General features: G+C 41.9%; 2 protein-coding genes across 11 annotated transcripts in view; both read right to left on the reverse strand.

The window, feature by feature from the left end:
* Window positions 1-580: 580 nt before the first annotated feature.
* Window positions 581-10,656, reverse strand: LOC106569698 (serine protease FAM111A). 3 transcript variants are annotated; one of them, XM_014141264.2, is made up of 6 exons: window positions 10,512-10,656; window positions 10,193-10,250; window positions 5,677-5,807; window positions 5,510-5,584; window positions 3,112-3,183; window positions 581-2,838 (listed from the first exon to the last, which is right to left on the reverse strand). In XM_014141264.2, exon 6 carries the CDS (start codon window positions 2,280-2,282, stop codon window positions 867-869), a length of 1,416 nt encoding a protein of 471 aa, XP_013996739.1. In that variant the 5' UTR covers window positions 2,283-2,838; window positions 3,112-3,183; window positions 5,510-5,584; window positions 5,677-5,807; window positions 10,193-10,250; window positions 10,512-10,656; the 3' UTR covers window positions 581-866. The 3 variants fall into 3 exon arrangements, with proteins under 3 accessions (XP_013996739.1, XP_013996738.1, XP_013996741.1); XM_014141263.2 differs by having other exon boundaries at window positions 10,193-10,291; XM_014141266.2 differs by lacking the exon at window positions 10,193-10,250.
* Window positions 10,657-16,044: 5,388 nt separating this feature from the next.
* The window catches only part of zfyve9a (zinc finger, FYVE domain containing 9a), a 78,328-nt gene continuing 73,564 nt past the window's right edge, over window positions 16,045-20,808 (reverse strand). For all 8 annotated transcript variants that reach the window (XM_045694528.1, XM_045694532.1, XM_045694531.1 and 5 more), the window contains exons 17-19: window positions 18,817-18,922; window positions 18,498-18,680; window positions 16,045-17,690 (exon numbers count right to left, since the gene is read on the reverse strand). In XM_045694528.1, coding sequence (XP_045550484.1) covers window positions 17,529-17,690; window positions 18,498-18,680; window positions 18,817-18,922 — 451 coding nt within the window. In that variant the 3' untranslated portion in view covers window positions 16,045-17,528. The remainder of the gene's footprint in view (window positions 17,691-18,497; window positions 18,681-18,816; window positions 18,923-20,808) is intronic.

The following is a 20,808-nucleotide window of genomic DNA, read 5'->3' on the forward strand; positions in this document are numbered from 1 at the left end:
CGTATGTAAAACTACAATTTCCATGGAAAGATCTCAGGTTCATTGATTCGATAATCGTAGGTTACATGGATGATGCATCAAACGTAATCATGATCTGCCTAAGAACAGATCTGTATTGAGGAATGTAATAATGAAATATATACTAATTAATATATGAAAACAGACAAATAATACAGATTAGATTAAAAACTTGGATTTTAAGAATAGTATACGCATCACTACTTTCATTACTCGTTATCATCAGTAGTGTAAAGTACTTGTGTAAAATACTTTAAAGTACTACATAAGTTGTTTTATGGGATACCTGTACCTTACTTAACTATTTATATTTGACTACTTTTACTCCACTACATTCCTAAATAAAATGATATACTTTTTACTCCATACATTTTCCTTGACACCCAAAATGCTTAGCAGGACAGGAAAATGGTCCAATTCAGGAAAACATCCCTAGTCATCCCTACTGCTTCTGATCTGGAGGACTCACTAAACAGAGAACATCCCTGGTCATCCCTACTGCCTCTGATCTGGAGGACTCACTAAACAGAGAACATCCCTGGTCATCCCTACTAGCCTCTGATCTGGAGGACTCACTAAACACAAATGCATCGTTTGTAAATTATGTCTGTGTTGCCCCTGGCTATCCATACATTTTCAAAACCAGAAAATGGTACCGTCTGCTTTGCTTAACATAAGGATTTTGAAATGATTTACACTTTTACTTCTGATACTTAAATATATTTAAAATGAAATCCTTTTAGACTTTTACTCAAGTAGTATTTTACTGGGTGACTTTCACTTTTACTTGAGTAACTTTCTATTAAGGTATCTATACTTTTACTCAAATATGACAACTGGGCACTTTTTCAATTGTCATAGATATCATCCACCTCCATGGCTTCGACCCCTGTGGCGTCGACCCCTGTGGCGTCGCCTTTATCAAAGAGGAACTGGTGGAAGGTTCTCTGCTCTCCCTGATCTGTAGCTGAAGTGTTACTGTTGAACGGCAGCTTCTCCTGAAATGCCTTGACCAGGCTGGCATTATCAGACTGTGTCTTGACTCTTTCCAGCACTACGTCTAATTTCAGACTCCTCTGGCTCAGGAATCCCTGTAGTACATCAACTCTTTTCCTACGCACCGCTTGGATGATGATCTTCTCAAGTATGCCTGACAGGGGAATGGCATACTCTATGACACTCTGGGTTTTCCCTCTTTTACCCTGGTAGGAGTAGCCTGCTGTATGCATAGCTATCAGCTTGCAGTACTCGTTGAAGACCGGAGAGCCAGAGGCACCGTGGAAGAAACAGGTGTCATAAGTAATCTTTTCTGTGTCCGTCAGTAGATGTGTTTTGATGTCCCAGTTCTCCAAATATCTGTTGTTTATGACATAAAAGAATTCCTCATTTTCTGTTACATGTTTTTCTACAGCTTGTTTCCGATCTCCATATTGAATGATAAAGCAGGGGTCTGTCTTTTTCACCCCGCCCTCAGGGTGGCCGATGATGCAGATTCCCCCCTCTTGAGACGGAAAGCTGAAGGTGTCAAGCAAGCTTGAAGGCAAGGTGATGTCAGGACCTGAGCTAAGCTCCAGCAAAGCAAAGTCAAGATTCCCAGAATTAACTTTTCCATAGGCTAGAACCTCACTTTGCACTGGTATCTGCTGCGTTCTCTCATCCAGGTCTTCGAAGTCAAACGTGACTGTTACCGATTGTTGCAGTGTGTTAGTTATCGGCTCATAGATTTGCTCGACAACATGGGCATTTGTAAGGATGAACTTGTCAAACAGAAGGAAGCCAGTTCCTTTTGCATTCCCTTCAATTCTCACCTGACAAACAGAAGCACTCAGCTCTATCAGTCTCTTCACTTTCTTCACCTCTTGGAAGCTCTGTGTTTTCTTTCCAAACTCTACTCTTAAGAATTGGTGCACGTCTGAAGGCTTCTTCAAATTCTCTCTCTCTTTCATGTGATCTACCAAACCTGCATATTGGGAACGCAGGATATTTAGGATCTCTTTAGAGTTTGGGATCGCTTGCCGTGTTTGCTTCACTACCGGAGATCTACCATCTTTTCCTGCCTCCTTTGACTGCAGCTGTATTTTAACTGTGTCTGGTGTGGTAGGATTCTCAGGAGAGAGAGCTGCTTCCGATGTTCCACCAGCTGGGACGGACAGCTCTTCAGTTGGTGTGTTGTCCCAATCCTCAAGACTATCTGGCTGTGGCTGAGATACACGACGGATACGTTTTACCTTCACGACCTTGATGACGTTTCCTATCAAGACCATCAACTGGCTGGGACATCTCTGTGTCGACACCCGTCTCTGGCTCAGAAAGAACACAGCATGTTTTCAAGATGGTTTTATCAAATCGCCCATCTCTCCTCAAGGCTTGCTTCACCTTTTCCCCTTTGTATCCGTACACACAAACATACTTCACTTTCTTCCTTAGCTCTGGGTTTTTCATTACTTTCGTTTTAATATTTTGTCCACCCTCAGTTTCAACACAGAAAGTCATCAACTTGTCAGGTTGTATTTTTTGGGGGGGGTTACTCTGTTTGGAATGGGTCTGGGTATCTGAAGAACAGCCGTTTGGAACTTTGATGAAGCTGACTGTCACTAGCTCATTGTTATCAATTAAATGGCAGGGGAAATGTGTACTGACAGCTGCCCTTGGCTCTTTTTCTCTTTGGATGACAATTTCCCGTTTTGTCTTTGTCATGTTCTCTAACTCCCGGCTTGTTCGCAATGCATCCAAGACCGTTCCATGAGTATAGCATGTAACTCTGCGTTGTTGGTATCCGAAGCGGTATCGGAAGGAATGGCTTACATCATGTGCTTCTTTCTGTGACAGAAGAGATGTAAGTGTTAAGGCTCAGGGGATTAGAACCACAGTCTCCCTCTCAGGAAACCAACGTCAACCACTAGGCCAAGAGGAAATTCCCCCTTGGCCCGAGAGTGACACCGATTTTAAGACGCAGGCAGAGAGTTACTCTGCCTCACCTCCGCTACATCAGCTTGTAAAATAGAAGAATATATTAAAAAGAACTCATAATTTACTATTATTAAAGAACAGATTAGTGTTAAGCAAATACAGGCAGATGAATGCATGTCTAACCTTGATATCAGGATCCTGAGATTGGCTAGATGTTCCTTGCTGGTTGCCCAAGGATTTACTCCGATGAGAACTCTGTAATGCATGAGTTACAACATATACATAAACTACAATTACAAGAAAGGGTCATAGTGGAATCATTTCTGAAGTTTAAATTGTTAGAGGCTAGCGTTGAAAAAATGGAGGCTAGTATAGTAGCGACTGTATTATAAATACTAGTGGGATAGTAGCCGTTAGTGACTGTAGAAGTGGTGAATGGTGGTAGTGGAAGTATAGTAGTAGTAGTGGTGGTACGCTTTCTCCCCTGACCCATCTGTCTATCTCCTCATTTCAATTCCATGCTGTCACAGTCACTAGCCCATTCAAGCTTAACATCCTTATCATTTATCGCCCTCCAGGTTCCCTTGGAGAGTTCATCAATGAGCTTGACGCCTTGATAAGTTCCTTTCCTGAGGATGGCTCACCCCTCACAGTTCTGGGTGACTTTAACCTCCCCACGACTACCTTTGACTCATTCCTCTCTGCCTCCTTCTTTCCACTCCTCTCCTCTTTTGACCTCATCCTCTCACCATCCCCCCCTACTCACAAGGCAGGCAATACGCTTGACCTCATCTTTACTAGATGCTGTTCTTCCACTAATCTCACTGCAACTCCCCTCCAAGTCTCCGACCACTACCTTGTATCCTTTTCCCTCTCGCTCTCCTCCAACACTTCTCACTCTGCCCCAACTCAGATGGTATTGCGCCGTCGCAACCTTCGCACTCTCTCTCCTGCTACTCTCTCCTCTTCCATCCTATCATCTCTTCCCTCTGCTCAATCCTTCTCCAACCAATCTCCTGATTCTGCTTCCTCAACCCTCCTCTCCTCCCTTTCTGCATCCTTTGACTCTCTATGTCCCCTATCCTCCCGGCCGGCTCGGTCATCCCCTCCTGCTCCGTGGCTTGACGACTCACTGCGAGCTCACAGAACAGGGCTCCGGGCAGCCGAGCGGAAATGGAGGAAAACTAGCCTCCCTGCGGACCTGGCATCTTTTCACTCCCTCCTCTCTACATTTTCTTCCTGTTTCTGCTGCTAAAGCCACTTTCTACCACTCTAAACTCCAAGCATCTGCCTCTAACCCTAGGAAGCTCTTTGCCACCTTCTCCTCCCTCCTGAATCCTCCTCCCCCTCCCCGTGGATGACTTCGTCAACCATTTTGAAAAGAAGGTTGACGACATTCGATCCTCGTTTGTTAAGTTAAACGACACCGCTGGTCCTGCTCACGTTGCCTTACCCTATGCTCTGACCTCTTTCTCCCCTCTCTCTCCAGATGAAATCTTGCGACGGCCGGCCGTCCAACAACCTGCCCGCTTGACCCTATCCCCTCCTCTCTTCTCCAGACCATTTCCGGAGACCTTCTCCCCTACCTCACCTCGCTCATCCTTGACCGCTGGCTACGTCCCTTCCGTCTTCAAGAGAGCGAGATTTGCACCCCTTCTCAAAAAACCTACACTCGATCCCTCCGATGGTAGTGGTAGTAGTGTTGTAGTAGTAGTGGTAGTAGTAGTAATAGCAATGGTGGTAGTAGTGTTGTAGTAGTGGTAGTAGTAGTAGTGGTAGTAGTAGTAGTGGTGGTAGTAGTAGTGGTGGTGGTTGTAGTAGTAGTACTAGTAGTGGTGGTAGTAGTAGTGGTGGTATTAGTAGTAGTGGTATTAGTAGTATTAGTAGTAATAGTAGTGGTAGTAGTAGTAGAAGTAATAGTAGTATTAGTAGTAGTGTTATTAGTAGTAGTGGTTGTAGTAGTGTTAGTAGTAGAAGTAGTGTTATTAGTAGTAGTAGTAGTGGTATCTAGCATAAATAGTGCTAAGGGAATTTTATTGTTTGTGCTTTTCTTTTAACTAATTTCTGTCTTCTATTCATGTGAGGTTCTAGTAAGCAATTTCTGTGTTCATGCAAGTGGCTGACTACAAATCCTCACTTATCAGTAGCTGCATTTTGGCAGTACGGCCAGATCTTGTTTGGAAAACAAACAAAATATATCTCAGTTTCAAGGTCTCAGCTTAGAGAGGAGAAACCTTGTGAGGTATCACATGTTATGAACCAGTCTTGGTCTGTCACATGAATAGAAAACGATAATGATGAATTAATTATGCTAAATCATGCAAATATAACTTGTCTGTGTATAGCTGTGTATAAAACAACTGCTGGGAGAGTTCCTGATTGACATGTGTACTAGCACGCTGACAATAAACAATGATTTATTTAAAGATTGACTTTGAGTGTCCCTGTGTAAGAATGTTCACGACACAGTGTACGAAAAATAGCGTTCTAAAGAAGAATCAGAAATAAGTTGTACAATATTTTAAAGTGTAACTGCTGAAGCAAGTCACACTAATAAAAGTAATATGACAGAGTGTGTCACCTTGGCAACAGCTCCTGGAGATTGGCCAGGAGTTTGTTGTTGGTTGTTTGAAACGTTACTTGGACATGTAATCTCCTGTAATATAGAAAAACACCATCACATTCTGTAGGTTCTGGCAGTGACTCAAGTTGTAGAAAGTTGGTTTGGTAGAACTCCTTTCAAAATACCTTCAAAAATGGGTCCAGTTTCTGTTGTTTCTTCGCTCTATCCCCCATGGTCTTATGCATATGCAACAGCACAGTGATATTATGCCACCAGCACAAACAATGACGCCACTATCATATGGTAATGAGGAAACCTTCAAAATAAAAGCCCGCATTTCAACACATTGTAATATCATTAGCTGAATAATAACATAAAAATGGCCATTGATTAAAATGATTGTGCCAACAAGAAAAGGCGATAAATATTTGTTTTTAAATCTCATAAATAACTTAAGACCAATTATGAAAACTACAATGTTTATTATCCTGTTGTCTTGTCACTTTATCCCTACCTATATGCACATATCTACCTCGTACCCCTGCACATCGACTCAGTACAGGTACCCCGTGTATATAGACAAGTTATCGTACCTCATTATGGATGTATTTATTGTGTTATTATTCTTCTGTGCATTGTTGGGAAGGACCCGTTAGTAAGCATTTCACTGTTAGTCTACACCTGTTGTTTACAAAGCATGAGATAAATTAAATGTGATACTAACCAAATACAGTGCCTTGAAAAAGTATTCATATCCCTTGAATTTATTCACATTATTTTTTATTGTGTTACACAGTGGGATTGAAATGGATTTAAATTGTAATTTTTTTGTCAACAACCTACACAAAATACTCAGTAATCAATGTTCCCTCTAAGCTGCGCGTGTTTGTCTGCTGCACAGAATAAATATCAGCCCAAGGAGAGAAGCACAAGATTACATTTCACTCAACTTTCTAGTTTTCCCTGTTAGTTAACACTGTCACTGTTTACCTTTACTGTGGCAATTGTGATCGAATCAACACAACATTAGTCACTTTCAATACAACGTACCGAAACAAAACGAACTGTGAAAGAGATTCTACTATAGGCAGAACACTTCAGAGTAGGATTCTACTGCTCACTGACTCAACCCGCACAGCCCCGCTGCGGCATAACCAATCAGAGCTGCTGTAAACCTACATGTAATTATACAACTGGTGGGTCTAATCCGGAATGCTGATTGGTGAAAACCGCATTCCAGCTGTTATCTGTTCCACAAGTTACACACGGTATGGCTCGTTATATTGTTGTGTTAAAGACCTGACTTGGTTAAAAGAGACAGGCAGCTATTTAACACTCAGCGTTTAATTGAAGCGTCACGGTACGTTTCACACTGAAGCGTCACGGTACGTTTCACACTGAAGCGTCACCGTACGTTTCACACTGAAGCGTCACCGTACGTTTCATACGAGTTAGAGAAAATAACTACATTTTTTTTTAAATCACATAAAATACCGTTGCTGACCTTGATAATCATCACATCTCTGTATTATATTTCAATCTTGTCGTTATTGGTTTTAAAAAACGAGGTAATAAGCCTTTACAGTATACTCTAACCTTGACAGAAAAGCAACACTAAAGCTTGTAAATAATGTTCTCCTTTGCTGAGGTACTGACTTGTTACACCCTCGACAACCACTGTGATTATTATTATTTGACCCTGCTGGTCATTTACGAACATTTTGGCCATGTTCTGTTATAATCTCCACCCGGCACAGAAGAGGACTCCCTCAGAGCCTGGTTCCTCTCTAGGTTTCTTCCTAGGTTTTGGCCTTTCTAGGGAGTTTTTCCTAGCCACCGTGCTTCTACACCTGCATTGCTTGCTGTTTGGGGTTTTAGGCTGGGTTTCTGTACAGCACTTTGAGATATCAGCTGATGTAAGAAGGGCTATATAAATACATTTGATTTGTTCTGAAACTTGATTATTCTGTGTGCTGACAGCCTTGCTTGTAAATAATAGTCCTAGGCCTTTACTGTATACTGCTAACTCGGTAATAGTCCTAGGCCTTTACTGTATATTGCTAACTTTGATAGATAAGCAGCACATATCGGCCTACAACTTGCAAATAATTTTCTCCATCGCTGTTCGGAAAAGCGTGATTATACTGTGTCCTAATAGCCTGGTTAATATTCATTACATTTAACTTGTAAATAAATTAGATTGTCATTTAGATTTTTTTTTTTAATGTTTGCCTTTTGTGTGGTTGTTTTTTTTGTTGAGTGTGTAAAAAGGTATTGATTTCAGATCCATGGATAGTACTAGGTCATTTAAAGCTGTGTTGCTGGATATGTACCACAATCCCTCTCCAAAACTATCCGTATTTATTTAGTAGAGACCTGTATTTTCCACCCTAGTTTATAAGACTGGAAGTAATGTTTTTTTTCCCTCTACAAAGCCAATAAGTACCTCATTATACTGTGTATTGCAGTGAATGGTGTGGGTGGAGTGAGGAGTCATCAGTACTCTGTATTAAACCTGTTGCCCAGCAAAATAGAGATCCGTTTTAAAGTTTTGCAGATTCTATGAAGTAATTCCAATAACATACATTTGTTGTAGTGTATTTCTTTAAATATACACCAGGGCTCTCGAACCCTGTTCCTGGAGCGCTACCGTCCTGTACGTTCACTCCATCCCCAGTTGTAACTAACCTGATTCAGCTTATCTACCAGCTAATTATTAGAATCAGGTACGTTAGATTAAGGTTGGAGCGAAAACCTACAGGATGGGAGCGCTCCAGTAACAGGGGTGGAGCGCCCTGGCCTACACAACAGCTTTCAACATACCAGTATTTGTGTACATTTTTTTTTTAAAGAAATGCTGGTATAAAATACAATATTAAAAATAAAATACATCAAATTATTATTTTTTCCCCCCGAAAGTTGGTTGCAATGCTGTGAAAAACAGTTGTACTGCACAGGTGCAAAAATGTTTTATATTCCCAAAGTTCAGCATGTCTTTGCAGCGGGACTCTTATTTTGAAGAAAATAAATCTACAATCATGCCGCCAGCATAATATCCTGCTGCTAGGAGAACGGTAATCATCTACAGAAGAGTATTAGGGCCAAGCGAAGAGAAAACCAAAAAAGGATGTACTTAAAGGTCAACTTTGGGCAAAAAACAATGGCTTTAAACTGTATAATTGATCAATACCACATCATGCCAGGTCATTTAATGTTTAAAAATAACAAAATGGCTGAATAAGATATTTAGCTACAGAAGTGCCATTTCTTACAGATCTCTACAGCTTCTGTCCAAAAACAAATCCTTTAAAATGAAATCAACACATACTAGAGTGGAGGCTGGTGAGGGGAGGACGGCTCATAATAATGGCTGGAACGGAGCGAATGGAATACAATTCCATCAATTCCGCTCCAGCCATTACCACGAGCCTGTCCTCCAGAATTAAGGTGCCACCAACCTCCTGTGCTGGAGGAGTTACTGGCTAGCTACAGTGGCTAGCTTAGCTAACAAACAAGCTACATTGGTTGCTGAGCGCATGACCAGAAAAACACATGGATGAACCACTAAAGCCACACCCCATATCTGTTTGAAAATTGAGAGGCAGAGTAGGACCGTTTTTCGTGCCCAAAGTTGGCCTAATTTTTTTTTTACAAATATAATTTTTAAAAAGTGCATGAATAACACTTCAAATTCTCAGAATGTTGAGAATAAAGTTGTATTATTTTGAGACAAGACTAAATTAAACTTAGAGAACAAAGTCAAAATATTTCAAGAATAAAGTGTACATTTAATTTCAAGAACATCATTCCTCCTCAGACCTTACTCCTTAACTAGTCAAGTATCAACCCTCCCCTAGTCAAGTATCACCACTCCTCCTAAACCCTCCCCTAGTCAAGTATCACCACTCCTCCTAAACCCTCCCCTAGTCAAGTATCACCACTCCTCCTAAATCCTCCCCTAGTCAGTTATGGAATGAGTTCCTCATATGTATTTCGTACCATGCTGATCCCAGAGGTCATGTGATTATGGCTGAGTAAAAAAATCCTCCTGTAGCCTATTCCCTCTAAAATGTTTGACTTTATTCTCGAAATATTATTTCTACTTTATTCTCAATTTTATAAAAAATAATGTATTCTGAAAATATTTCTACTTTGTTCTCGAATTATTGCGACTTTAACTCAATTTTATTTAGACTTTTTTCTCTAATTAATTGTGACTTATTCTCTTAAGTATTTCGAGTTTTTGATAGCACCCTCCATGCAATGTATCCCTAATCCCTAATCCAGGCTGTATCACAACCGGCTGTGATTTAGAGTCCCATAGGGCGGCGCACAATTAACCCAGCGTCGTCCGGGTTTGGCCGGGGTAGACCGTCATTATAAATAAGACATTTGTTCTTAACTGACTTGCCTAGTTAAATAAATGTTAAATAAAATATATTATGATTCATTAAAGTGCTTTCCTTCTTGACTATTAGGGAGCGTTCATACCAAATTGGTTTGTTGCGGTTTTCTTTACTCTGGCGCGTTTACCCCCTTAGTTCGGACTGTTCGGTTCATTTGGACTGGTGTGAACACTATAAATGTAACAAAGAGTCGAACTGTGATTCGAACTAAAGATCAAAATTATTTTGAGAAAACATTTCACGAACATTTGATTAAACTGTGATTTACATGAATCAACATTAATACTTGTCTTACCTGATTCAAAATCGTATCATATGTTTTATGATACCAAAAGCTCAATTTCCTTGAAGTTCTGTCGTCACAGAAGAAAACAGAATATCAGCCGACTCTATCCTAGAAAATGGCGCGATGAGATTTAGGACAGATCAGCTGTGATCAAAGCTGCTCGATCAAGGACTACTTTCTTTATAGTAACTCTGTGCTCACTTGAACGATGTATTAATGTATAAACACATATCTTTATTTATTGATAATTCATATTTCTGGATTTACGCATGTCATGATCTAAAAACCAACCTGTTTCACTCAGAGATCATAACAGCGGGATACTTACGCGGACAGTTCTTCCAAAACGACAGGACAGTCCACACGAACTGTGAGCAGCATAAACTATTATCTAACGCTGTGTTGATGACCTGGGCAGAATAACATTTAATGAAACCAGCAGACCCTGTCAGAACACGTCAGAAAGATGAAGGTATTTTTGGCGGGCAGTGGTTTAAATAGTCCCGCCATACAGGAAGTATCGGGTATGCACACCACAACGGAACACGATTGGTTGATCAAATCGCCATGTTCACTGAGCGACTTTTACAATCTTCCGCAGACCAAAAAAGGCAATAATGTGTACGAGATATTATTTAGATAAAAAAAAAATGTATATCACAAAATCTTCAACTCTCTTTTGGTGTTCCTTGAGCTGGAATTAAATGATGTAGGTTGTATTTAACAGCTGTTTGTAATAAACTGGAACGCAGCCAGGCTGAACACCTGATAAGTGCTCACATGACCTGTACCTGACTAGCAGCCAACTCACCAGTAGCCTACTGCCTGCTAGTTAATGTCCTTCATCCTCAGGCTTTACCCAGACTTCTTGCTGGGTTCGTTTTACTCTGGTTAGGGCTGTTTAAAAGTGGAACTAGCTGCATTTCAGCAATATGAAATGTTATTAAAAATCTACTAATATACACCTCCAGGAAGAATATGACACTTTTAAAAAATTCTGACAAGTGAGCACTTAGATGTAATTTTCACGTTTTGATAAATTCTTACTATATGTAATTCCCAAACATTGTAAGGCAATTGTGAAAATTCCATACCAATTTAGCTGCCCCTTGGAGGATCTAGCCCGAGGAGGAGCGGGGACGATCCTCCGTCTCCTTCAGTCCTCCAAGGGTCCGCTTCGGCCCCGGCCCTCCAAGGGTCCGGCCTTCCATGGGGCAACTCCTCCTCTGGCCCTCCAAGTAGCTGCTTTGGCCCCTCAAAAGGTACCACCCCGGCTCTCCAAGGGGCCTCCTCAGCCGTCCAAGTGGCCTCTCCGTTTCCGGTCCTCCAAGTGGCCACTCCGGCTCCAGTCCTTCTCAGCTACCAACTACCTGGATGCCAAGTTTGACTTCCCCTACCCCAGTACAGTGAGTTAGTGCGCTACAGCACTGTTTCCCAACCACCCTAATCCATAAATTTAAGACGGTTGGGGGGGGTTCTACTGAGCTATATGGAATTGTTTTAAGAAGGTCATACCAAGGATCATTTTGCAATTTGATTTAGAATTAAGACCGCTTGAAGTATCAAGAAAATACATCTAAAAGAAGTTTGTTCTGAAGTGTTTGTCCTACTGTATTTGTGAGAGATGAGAAAGCTCAGGAAACATTTGACATGTCTTTAACCCCGTATTTTTGGCACTAAACAGTCTCCATACATTTTATTTTTTAGATTCTTCAAAGTAGCCACCCTTTGTCTTGATGACAGCTTTGCACCCTCTTGGCATTCTCTCAACCAGCTTCGTGAGGTAGTCACCTGGAATGCATTTCAATTAACAGGTGTGCCTTGTTAAAAGTTAATTTGTGGAATTTCTTTCCTTTGTAATGCATTTGAGCCAGTCAGTTGTGTTGTGACAAGGTAGGGGTGGTATACAGAAGATAGCCCTATTTGGTAAAATACCAAGTCCATATTATGGCCAGAACAGCTCAAATAAGCAAGCAGAAAACGGCAGTCCCTCATCAATATGGAACATTTCAAGTTTCTTCAAGTGCAGTCGCAAAAACCATCAAGTGATATGATGAAACTGACTCTCATGAGGACCGCCACAGGAAAGGAAAACCCAGAGTTACCTCTGCTGCAGAGGATAAGTTCATTGGAGTTACCAGCCCAAATAAATGCTTCAGAGTTCAAGTAACAGACACATAGCAACATCAACTGTTCAGAGACGGTCAAATTGCTGCAAAGAAACCACTACTAAAGGACACCAATAAGAAAAAGGAACTTGCCTGGGCCAAGAAACACAAGCAATGGACATCAGACCGGTGGAAATCTGTTCTTTGGTCAGATTCTTTTGTTGTTGGTTCCAACCGCTGTCTTTGTGAGACGCAGAGTAGGTGAACGAATGATCTCCGCATGTGTGGTTCTCACCATGAAGCATGGAGGAGGAGGTGTGATGGTGCATTGCTGGTGACACTGTCAGTGATTTATTTAGAATTCAAGGCAGACTTACCCAGCATGGCTACCACAGCATTCTGCAGCGATACACCCACCCATCTGGTTTGTGCTTAGTGGGACTATCATTTGTTTTTCAACAGGACAATGACCCAAAACACACCTCCAGGCTGCGTAAGGGCTATTTTACCAAGGAGAATGATGGAGCGCTGCATCAGATGACCTGGCCTCCACAAGCAAAAAGCATTCCAGGTGAAGCTGGTTGATAGAATACCAAGAGTGTGCAGAGCTGTCATCAAGGCAAAGGGTGGCTAAATATTAAATATAATTTGATTTGTTTAACACTTTTTTGGTTACTACATGATTCCATGTGTTATTTCATAGTTTTGATGTCTTCACTATTATTCTACAAATGTAGAAAATAGTAAAAATAAAGAAAAACCCTTGAATAAAGTTTGTCCAAACTTGTATACTCATATAAACAGCAAAAAAAATAAACGTCCCTTTGTCAGGAACCTGTCTTTCAAAGATAAATGGATTTTTACGAATTAACTTCACAGATCTTGTAAATTGTAAAGGGTTTAAACACTGTTTCCCATGCTTGTTCAATGAATCATAAACAATTAATGAACATGCACCTGTGGAACGGTCGTTAAGGCACTAACAGCTTAGACGGTAGGCAATTAAGGTCTCAGTTATGAAAACTTACGACACTAAAGAGGCCTTCCTACGGACTCTGAAAAACACCAAAAGAAAGATGCCCAGGGTCCCTGCTCATCTGTGTGAACGTGCCTTAGGCATGCTGCAAGGAAGCATGAGGACTGCAGATGTAGCCAGGGCAATAAATTGCAATGTCCATACTGTGAGACGCCTAAGACAGTGCTACAGGGAGACAGGACGGACAGCTGGTCGTCCTCGCAGTGGCAGACCACGTGTAACAACACCTGCACAGGATCGGTACATCACACCTGAGGGACAGATACAGGATGGCAACAACTGCCCGAGTTACACCAGGAACGCATAATCCCTCCATCAGTGCTCAAACTGTCCGCAATAGGCTGAGAAAGGCTGGACTGAGGGCATGTAGGCCTGTTGTAAGGCAGGTCCTCACCAGACATCACCAGCAACAACATCGCCTATGGGCACAAACCCACCGTCGCTGTACCAGACAGGACTGGCAAAAAGTGCTCTTCAGGGGTGATGGTCGGATTTGCGTTCATCGTCGAAGGAATGAGCGTTACACCGAGGCCTGTACTCTGGAGCGGGATCGATTTGGAAGTGGAGGGTCCGTCATGGTCTGGGGCGGTGTGTCACAGCATCATCCGACTGAGCTTGTCATTGCAGGCAATTTCAACACTGTGTGTTACAGGGAAGACATCCTCCTCCCTCATGTGGTACCCTTCCTGCAGGCTCATCCTGATGTAGGCCACTGTGTTTTTGGGGACCTTCAATGCTGCAGACATTTTTTGGTACCCTTCCCCAGATCTGTGCCTCGACACAATCCAATATCCCAGAGCTCTACGGACAATTCCTTCAACCTCATGGCTTGATTTTTTTCTCTGACATGCACTGTCAACTGTGGGACTTTATATAGACAGGTGTGTGCCTTTCCAAATCATGTCCAATCAATTGAATTTACCACAGGTGGACTCCAATCAAGTTATAGAAAATGCTAAATTTCAAGTCTCATAGCAAAGGGTCTGAATACTTGTGTAAAGAAGGAGTCCTTTTTTAAATTTTTTAATACATTTGCAAAAAATTCTAAAAGACCTGTTTTCACTTTGTCCTTATGGGATATTGTGTGTAGATTGATGAGGGTGTTTTATTTAATCCATTCTAGAATAAGGCTGTAACTTAAAACAAAATGTTGAAAAAGTCAAGGGGGGTCTGAATACTTTCCAAATGCACTGTACCTTGATATGATATAGAGAGAACATCTAGGACATTGAGTATGTCGCTACTATCAGAACGTAGTCAACTGATTACCTGTAATCAATGCAGTAATATTTAAAAATCTCCTTTTTAATTTAATGTTTCTCATCAAAACGCAAACTTTTCGCTCCGCCGTTCCGATATGTTGCTTTTGGTATATTGGTCCATTTATACTGCACCTGTACATAGCCCATCTATATTTTAGCCCAAAACAACTACCTCTTCCCCTACTGCATTTATTTATTTTATTTTGCTCCTTTGCACCCCATTAGACTTTTTTGCCTTTACCTCCCTTATCTCACCTCATTTGCTCACATTTTATATAGACTTATTTTTCTACTGTATTATTGACTGTGTTTTACTCCATGTGTAACTCTGTGTTGTCGAACTGCTTTGCTTTATCTTGGCCAGGTCGCAATTGTAAATGAGAACTTGTTCTCAACTTGCCTACCTGGTTAAATAAAGGTGAAATAAATAAAGATAAAAAAATACTAAGAGACTTTAAGCTTTATAGGTTCTAGTGTGATATCCTTGAATGTGTATTTGGGGGGGGGGAGGACACATGCTTTTAAACTTTTCTATACATTTGTATTATACTACAGTATAATAGACTGGTTTAGACATTTGCAGTGTACAGTAAAGAAAAATAAGACGTACAGGGTTTTTGGCTTTTCATACAGATTTTTTTTTTTGATTGATGTTCAAAATGTTAATGAAAAAAGAAGAAACAGGATTTTCTGAAAATCCAGCCACGTTCAGGACTGATTTAATGGATGTTTTTGTGTTGACTCAATCCACACGACAGCAGAATATTGTCTGCAGAGTAGTTGGTTTGCTGTCGTCACCATCGCGAGCTTGTTTAGTTGGTTTCTGTATACATGCAGTACTAGTTCCGGTAGAAGTCTGTTTAATTGAATAACAAAATGTTACCATCAAGAAAACAAAACAATTGCACCTTTGGGTATTGCACACCTGAAGTAATGCCAAGGGGGGGGGGGGAGTCAAAATGGTGTATTCACTAGTGCACACCGTAAGCAAACGGAAAACGTTTTGCAATAACAAGAGTTTCTATTGGACCATTTTAGGTAGGTCCCCGCGCCGTTTTGTTTGGTTCCAATACATCCATGGAAAAATCGAGGGACCAAAAATAATCTTTAAAATGTTTCCTTATTGAAGTTGCACACTGCAGTGCGAGGATAAGGAAGCCACTGACACACGCAATACAATTATCATCTCTCCAGAAAACTGGGTGCTGTTCATTAGGGCACGTCACAGAAAATATTTTGCAACAGAGACCCAAAATAGAGCGTTTCTTAAATGGACAACTCCAACTCAGGCGGACACAACAGAGCCATATTAAATTAGCGCAAAACGTTTTGCAGTGGAAAATGAAAACAAGTGTTTCTTATTGGATAGGGTAGTTCAGTTAATCCCTTCCTGTTTCAGTCCGTTTGGTGCCTAATGAACACGACCCAGGAGGAATGAAAACCTCAAAACAACCATTTTAATGTAATTTGTCCATAGCAGTTTATTCATTTCATTGTCCTCGTTATACTACGTCCTCAATACTGTCTGCCAACCAGATTTTATCATCTTTACAATAAAATTACTATCTTTAATACATATAGTATACAAAACGTATACCTTAATGATGTTTGTCAATGCATCTCCTGCAGATATTCATGCGTGATTGTCTGAGTTTACAGATGAGACTGTCTATCGATCGCAGCACTGGTCGTTCATATCGTAGGCATATTTGTTTTATACCCAACAAAACCCTTGACAAAACCACAATGGTCATGTCTCAAGTACATAATATTATATTGATCTTTGTTTACACACAACTTCAGATATAGTGTCATTATTTTTACGAAATGTCAACATGTCTATGGGAGGGGGGGGTTTGTTCTGCCAAATTTAGCGACAAAATAATATTGACAGATCAAAAATAAAAATACCTTACATTTTCTCATCCTCAAGAACAGAACTACATTATTCTTACAACTCTGTTGAGGTCCTTATTCACACAGCAGAGGGCAGTCCTGGGTTATGTCCCAAATCTATGGACCCCTATCCCCTATATAGCTCACTACTTTTCACCAAAGGCCTATGGGGTCAAGTCGTGCACTAAATAGGGAATAGGGTGAGACAACTACAATTGTGCTGCCTAGAAAACATTCCAACAACACAACTAGAGCAAACAAACTGTAGTCCGTCCATGTCAGGAAATAAAGAACCTGGTGATCATTGGAAAAAGCTAAAGAGGCCAGACTGAAGACCCGAGGAGTGTCCTTCCTTCAAATCCTTCCTTAAACCCTTCTTTCCTCTGTGAAGAGTTGTGCCTGCAGGCACTGCATCACCAGGAGGATGCTTCCTCTCTCTCGCTCTCTCGCTCTCTCCTTATCTGAGTTTTTTTTTTTTAAATCTTCCTAGCTCACCGGACCGCGTGAAGTCCTTGTCAGCGGAGATAGAAGCGCTGTTTCATCAGGCAGAGCTCTGGACACCTCTCCGTTAGGTCCTAAGAGCACCCATGCTACAACAAGGCCTTCAGAGAAGACATTTCCCAGAGTGCAGTGCTTCTGCTTTGTCCTCTAGCTACCACAGTGGAACTGGAATGCTACTCAGACTTCCTGGATCATGTGATCTGGTCAAAGGACAGAGAAGAGATGGTGCATAGGTGGAGTGGAGGGACGCTAGCTAGCTGGTAGCTAACCAGCAGCGCTAACTGTCGGTCTGGTGAAGGGATAGCAACATTAGCTAGCTGGTAGCTAGCCAGCAGAGCTAGCTGTCCGTCTTGTGAAGGGATAGCAACATTAGCTAGCCGCCCTGCTCAGTTTTCAGCCCCTCTCTGAAGGGATGGGAGGCAAGGCAGAACGGGAGGGTAAAAAAATAAAATAATAATAATAAAAAAAAATAAAAAAAAGTGGTGGCGGAGAGAAAGGGAGAACCAAGAGAACGGGAGGGGGGGGTCCGTTGCATCTGTCTCCTAGGAGATAATCTCCAGGATGTAGAAAATCAGCTCCATGATGACAGGGCCCTCACTGAGTTGACATGCCCCGCTGTGGATGACAGGGATCAGGGTACTGTCCAGGTCGCTCAGGTAATGGGGGAGGAGAGGCTGGCCGTTACTGCCCGCCATGTAACCCACCTAGGAACAGGACAGAGACAGGTAGTTATTATTGATCGATCTATTGTCGTGGAAATTACCACTAGGGACAGTTGAAGTCAATCTTAAATGAATCACTGTTAATCGTCAGCGCGCTGGATAGGTTCCAACAAACTTAATGCACCATAGTGAACGTCTGTCAGGAGCTCTAACGGGACAGTCCCGTTAGTTCCCTTATATACAGACAAGTCGTATTTGCATGATTTAGCTTATTCATAATTAATTAACGTTTGTTTCATTCATGTGACCGACCAATACCTCACGAGGCTTCTTCTCTCCCAAGCTGAGACCTTGAAATTGAGATATCTTTCGTTCTCAAAACAAGGTCTGGGCGTACTGCCAAAATTGCAGATACTGATAAGTGAGGATTCATTCAAATCGGTCATTTGCATGAACACAGAAATTGGTTATTAGAACAGCACATGAATAGAACACAAGACATTTGTTATTGAAAAAGCACAAGTTTAAAATGTCCATCAAACTATCCTGGGCGCACGCACACACACACACACAGGTTACTGTAGAACACAGTTACATTACTCTGTCACCTAGTCCGGAACCAAGTCATCACAAACAGCTTGTTGTTTCTTACCCTGATTTAGAAGACAGTTAACAGATGCTCTGGCTGCCCTGATTGGCAGAAATCATGTCAATTGCGTTTAACCCTTGCTCTGGATTGTTCCTTTGTAGGGACTCTGGATTGTACCTTTGTAGGGACTCTGGATTGTACCTTTGTAGGGACTCTGGATTGTACCTTTGATGAAAATATATTAAACCGCCCCCATGTACCTGCTCTGAGTCAAGGGTGACCCGAAGGCTCAGCTTGGCCATGCCATCCTCCTTCAACAGTTTCAGGTGCGGGCACAGCGCCACACAGAACGCCCTCGCCACGTTCTCCGTCAAGCGGCTGTGATCAGCAGGGTCACTTAGACCGTTGGGCTGAGCCTGGTCATCACTCTGGAGGTAGAACACCTGGAGAGAGAGAGAGAGGGAAATTAGACATCAATATTTCTAACACCAATCCATTCCTTTTAAATCCATGAAGGGGGAGTGAACGAGTGAACACCTCTGAGAAGGGTAAGGGAGGACGACAACACGTCACGCATACCTCTGTCCAGCGGATGACCTTCCCGTTGGCCTTGAACTCTGACCCTTGGAAGATCTTCACACTAGTGATGGACTCCATAGACTTCCCATCGATAGGACTGATCACTCTGTGGGGGACAGAAGAACGGGGTGGAGATTTAGTTAAAACATTTACTGTGAGTCATAGATGGACGCAAGAAAGGCAGAGAGTACTTTATTTTTTTACATCCAAATCGATCCCAAACCTCAAGCGACTCCTGTTGATTGAGACAGGATTGGATCATTGGAAGAACTAAGGCAACATTACCTTGTCACCCACCCAATCAGAAGGCAAGATTAAGCTATTACTAAATGGCTTATATCTATGCAATCCCTTCAGATCTATAGGGGCTAGGGGTTGATATCTAACCAATCCATCAGATCTATAGGAGTATAGGGGCTGATATCTAACCAATCCCTCAGATCTATAGGGGCTAGGGGTTGATATCTAACCAATCCCCTCAGACATATAGGGGCTAGGGGTTGATATCTAACCAATCCCCTCAGATCTATAGGACTGTAGGGGCTAGGGGCTGATATCTAACCAATCCCCTCAGATCTATAGGAGTGTAGGGGCTAGGGGCTGATATCTAACCAATCCCCTCAGATCTATAGGGGCTAGGGGTTGATATCTAACCAATCCCTCAGATCTATAGGGGCTAGGGGATGATATCTAACCAATCCCTCAGATCTATAGAAGTGTAGGGGTTGATATCTAAACAATCCCTCAGATCTATAGGAGTGTAGGGGTTGATATCTAACCAATCCCTCAGATCTATAGGGGCTAGGGGTTGATATCTAACCAATCCCTCAGATCTATAGGGGCTAGGGGTTGATATCTAACCAATCCCTCAGATCTATAGGGGCTAGCGGTTGATATCTAACCAATCCCTCAGATATATAGGGGCTAGGGGTTGATATCTAACCAATCCCTCAGATCTATAGGAGTGTAGGGGTTGATATCTAACCAATCTCCTCAGATCTATAGGAGTGTAGGGGTTGATATCTAACCAATCCCCTCAGATCTATAGGAGTGTAGGGGTTGATATCTAACCAATCCCCTCAGATCTATAGGGGCTAGCGGTTGATATCTAACCAATCCCTCAGATCTATAGGAGTGTAGGGGTTGATATCTAACCAATCCCTCAGATCTATAGGAGTGTAGGGGTTGATATCTAACCAATCCCTCAGATCTATAGGAGTGTAGGGGTTGATATCTAACCAATCCCTCAGATCTATAGGAGTTTAGGGGTTGATATCTAACCAATCCCTCAGATCTATAGGAGTGTAGGGGTTGATATCTAACCAATCCCTCAGATCTATAGGAGTGTAGGGATTGATATCTAACCAATCCCTCAGATCTATAGGAGTGTAGGGGTTGATATCTAACCAATCTCCTCAGATCTATAGGAGTGTAGGGGTTGATATCTAACCAATCCCCTCAGATCTATAGGAGTGTAGGGGTTGATATCTAACCAATCCCCTCAGATCTATAGGGGCTAGCGGTTGATATCTAACCAATCCCTCAGATCTATAGGAGTGTAGGGGTTGATATCTAACCAATCCCTCAGATCTATAGGAGTGTAGGGGTTGATATCTAACCAATCCCTCAGATCTATAGGAGTGTAGGGGTTGATATCTAACCAATCCCTCAGATCTATAGGAGTTTAGGGGTTGATATCTAACCAATCCCTCAGATCTATAGGAGTGTAGGGGTTGATATCTAACCAATCCCTCAGATCTATAGGAGTGTAGGGATTGATATCTAACCAATCCCTCAGATCTATAGGAGTGTAGGGGTTGATATCTAACCAATCCCTCAGATCTATAGGGGCTAGGGGTTGATATCTAACCAATCCCTCAGATCTATAGGGGCTAGGGGTTGATATCTAACCAATCCCCTCAGATCTATAGGGGCTAGGGGTTGATATCTAACCAATCCCTCAGATCTATAGGAGTGTAGGGGTTGATATCT

This window comes from Salmo salar, chromosome ssa14 (genome assembly GCF_905237065.1).
Source record: "Salmo salar chromosome ssa14, Ssal_v3.1, whole genome shotgun sequence".
NCBI lineage: Eukaryota > Metazoa > Chordata > Actinopteri > Salmoniformes > Salmonidae > Salmo > Salmo salar.

Coding starts and splice junctions, on each gene's coding strand:
- LOC106569698 (XM_014141266.2), bottom strand. CDS start 2,282: ATGGTCTTGATAGGAAACGTCATCAAGGTCGTGAAGGTAAAACGTATC.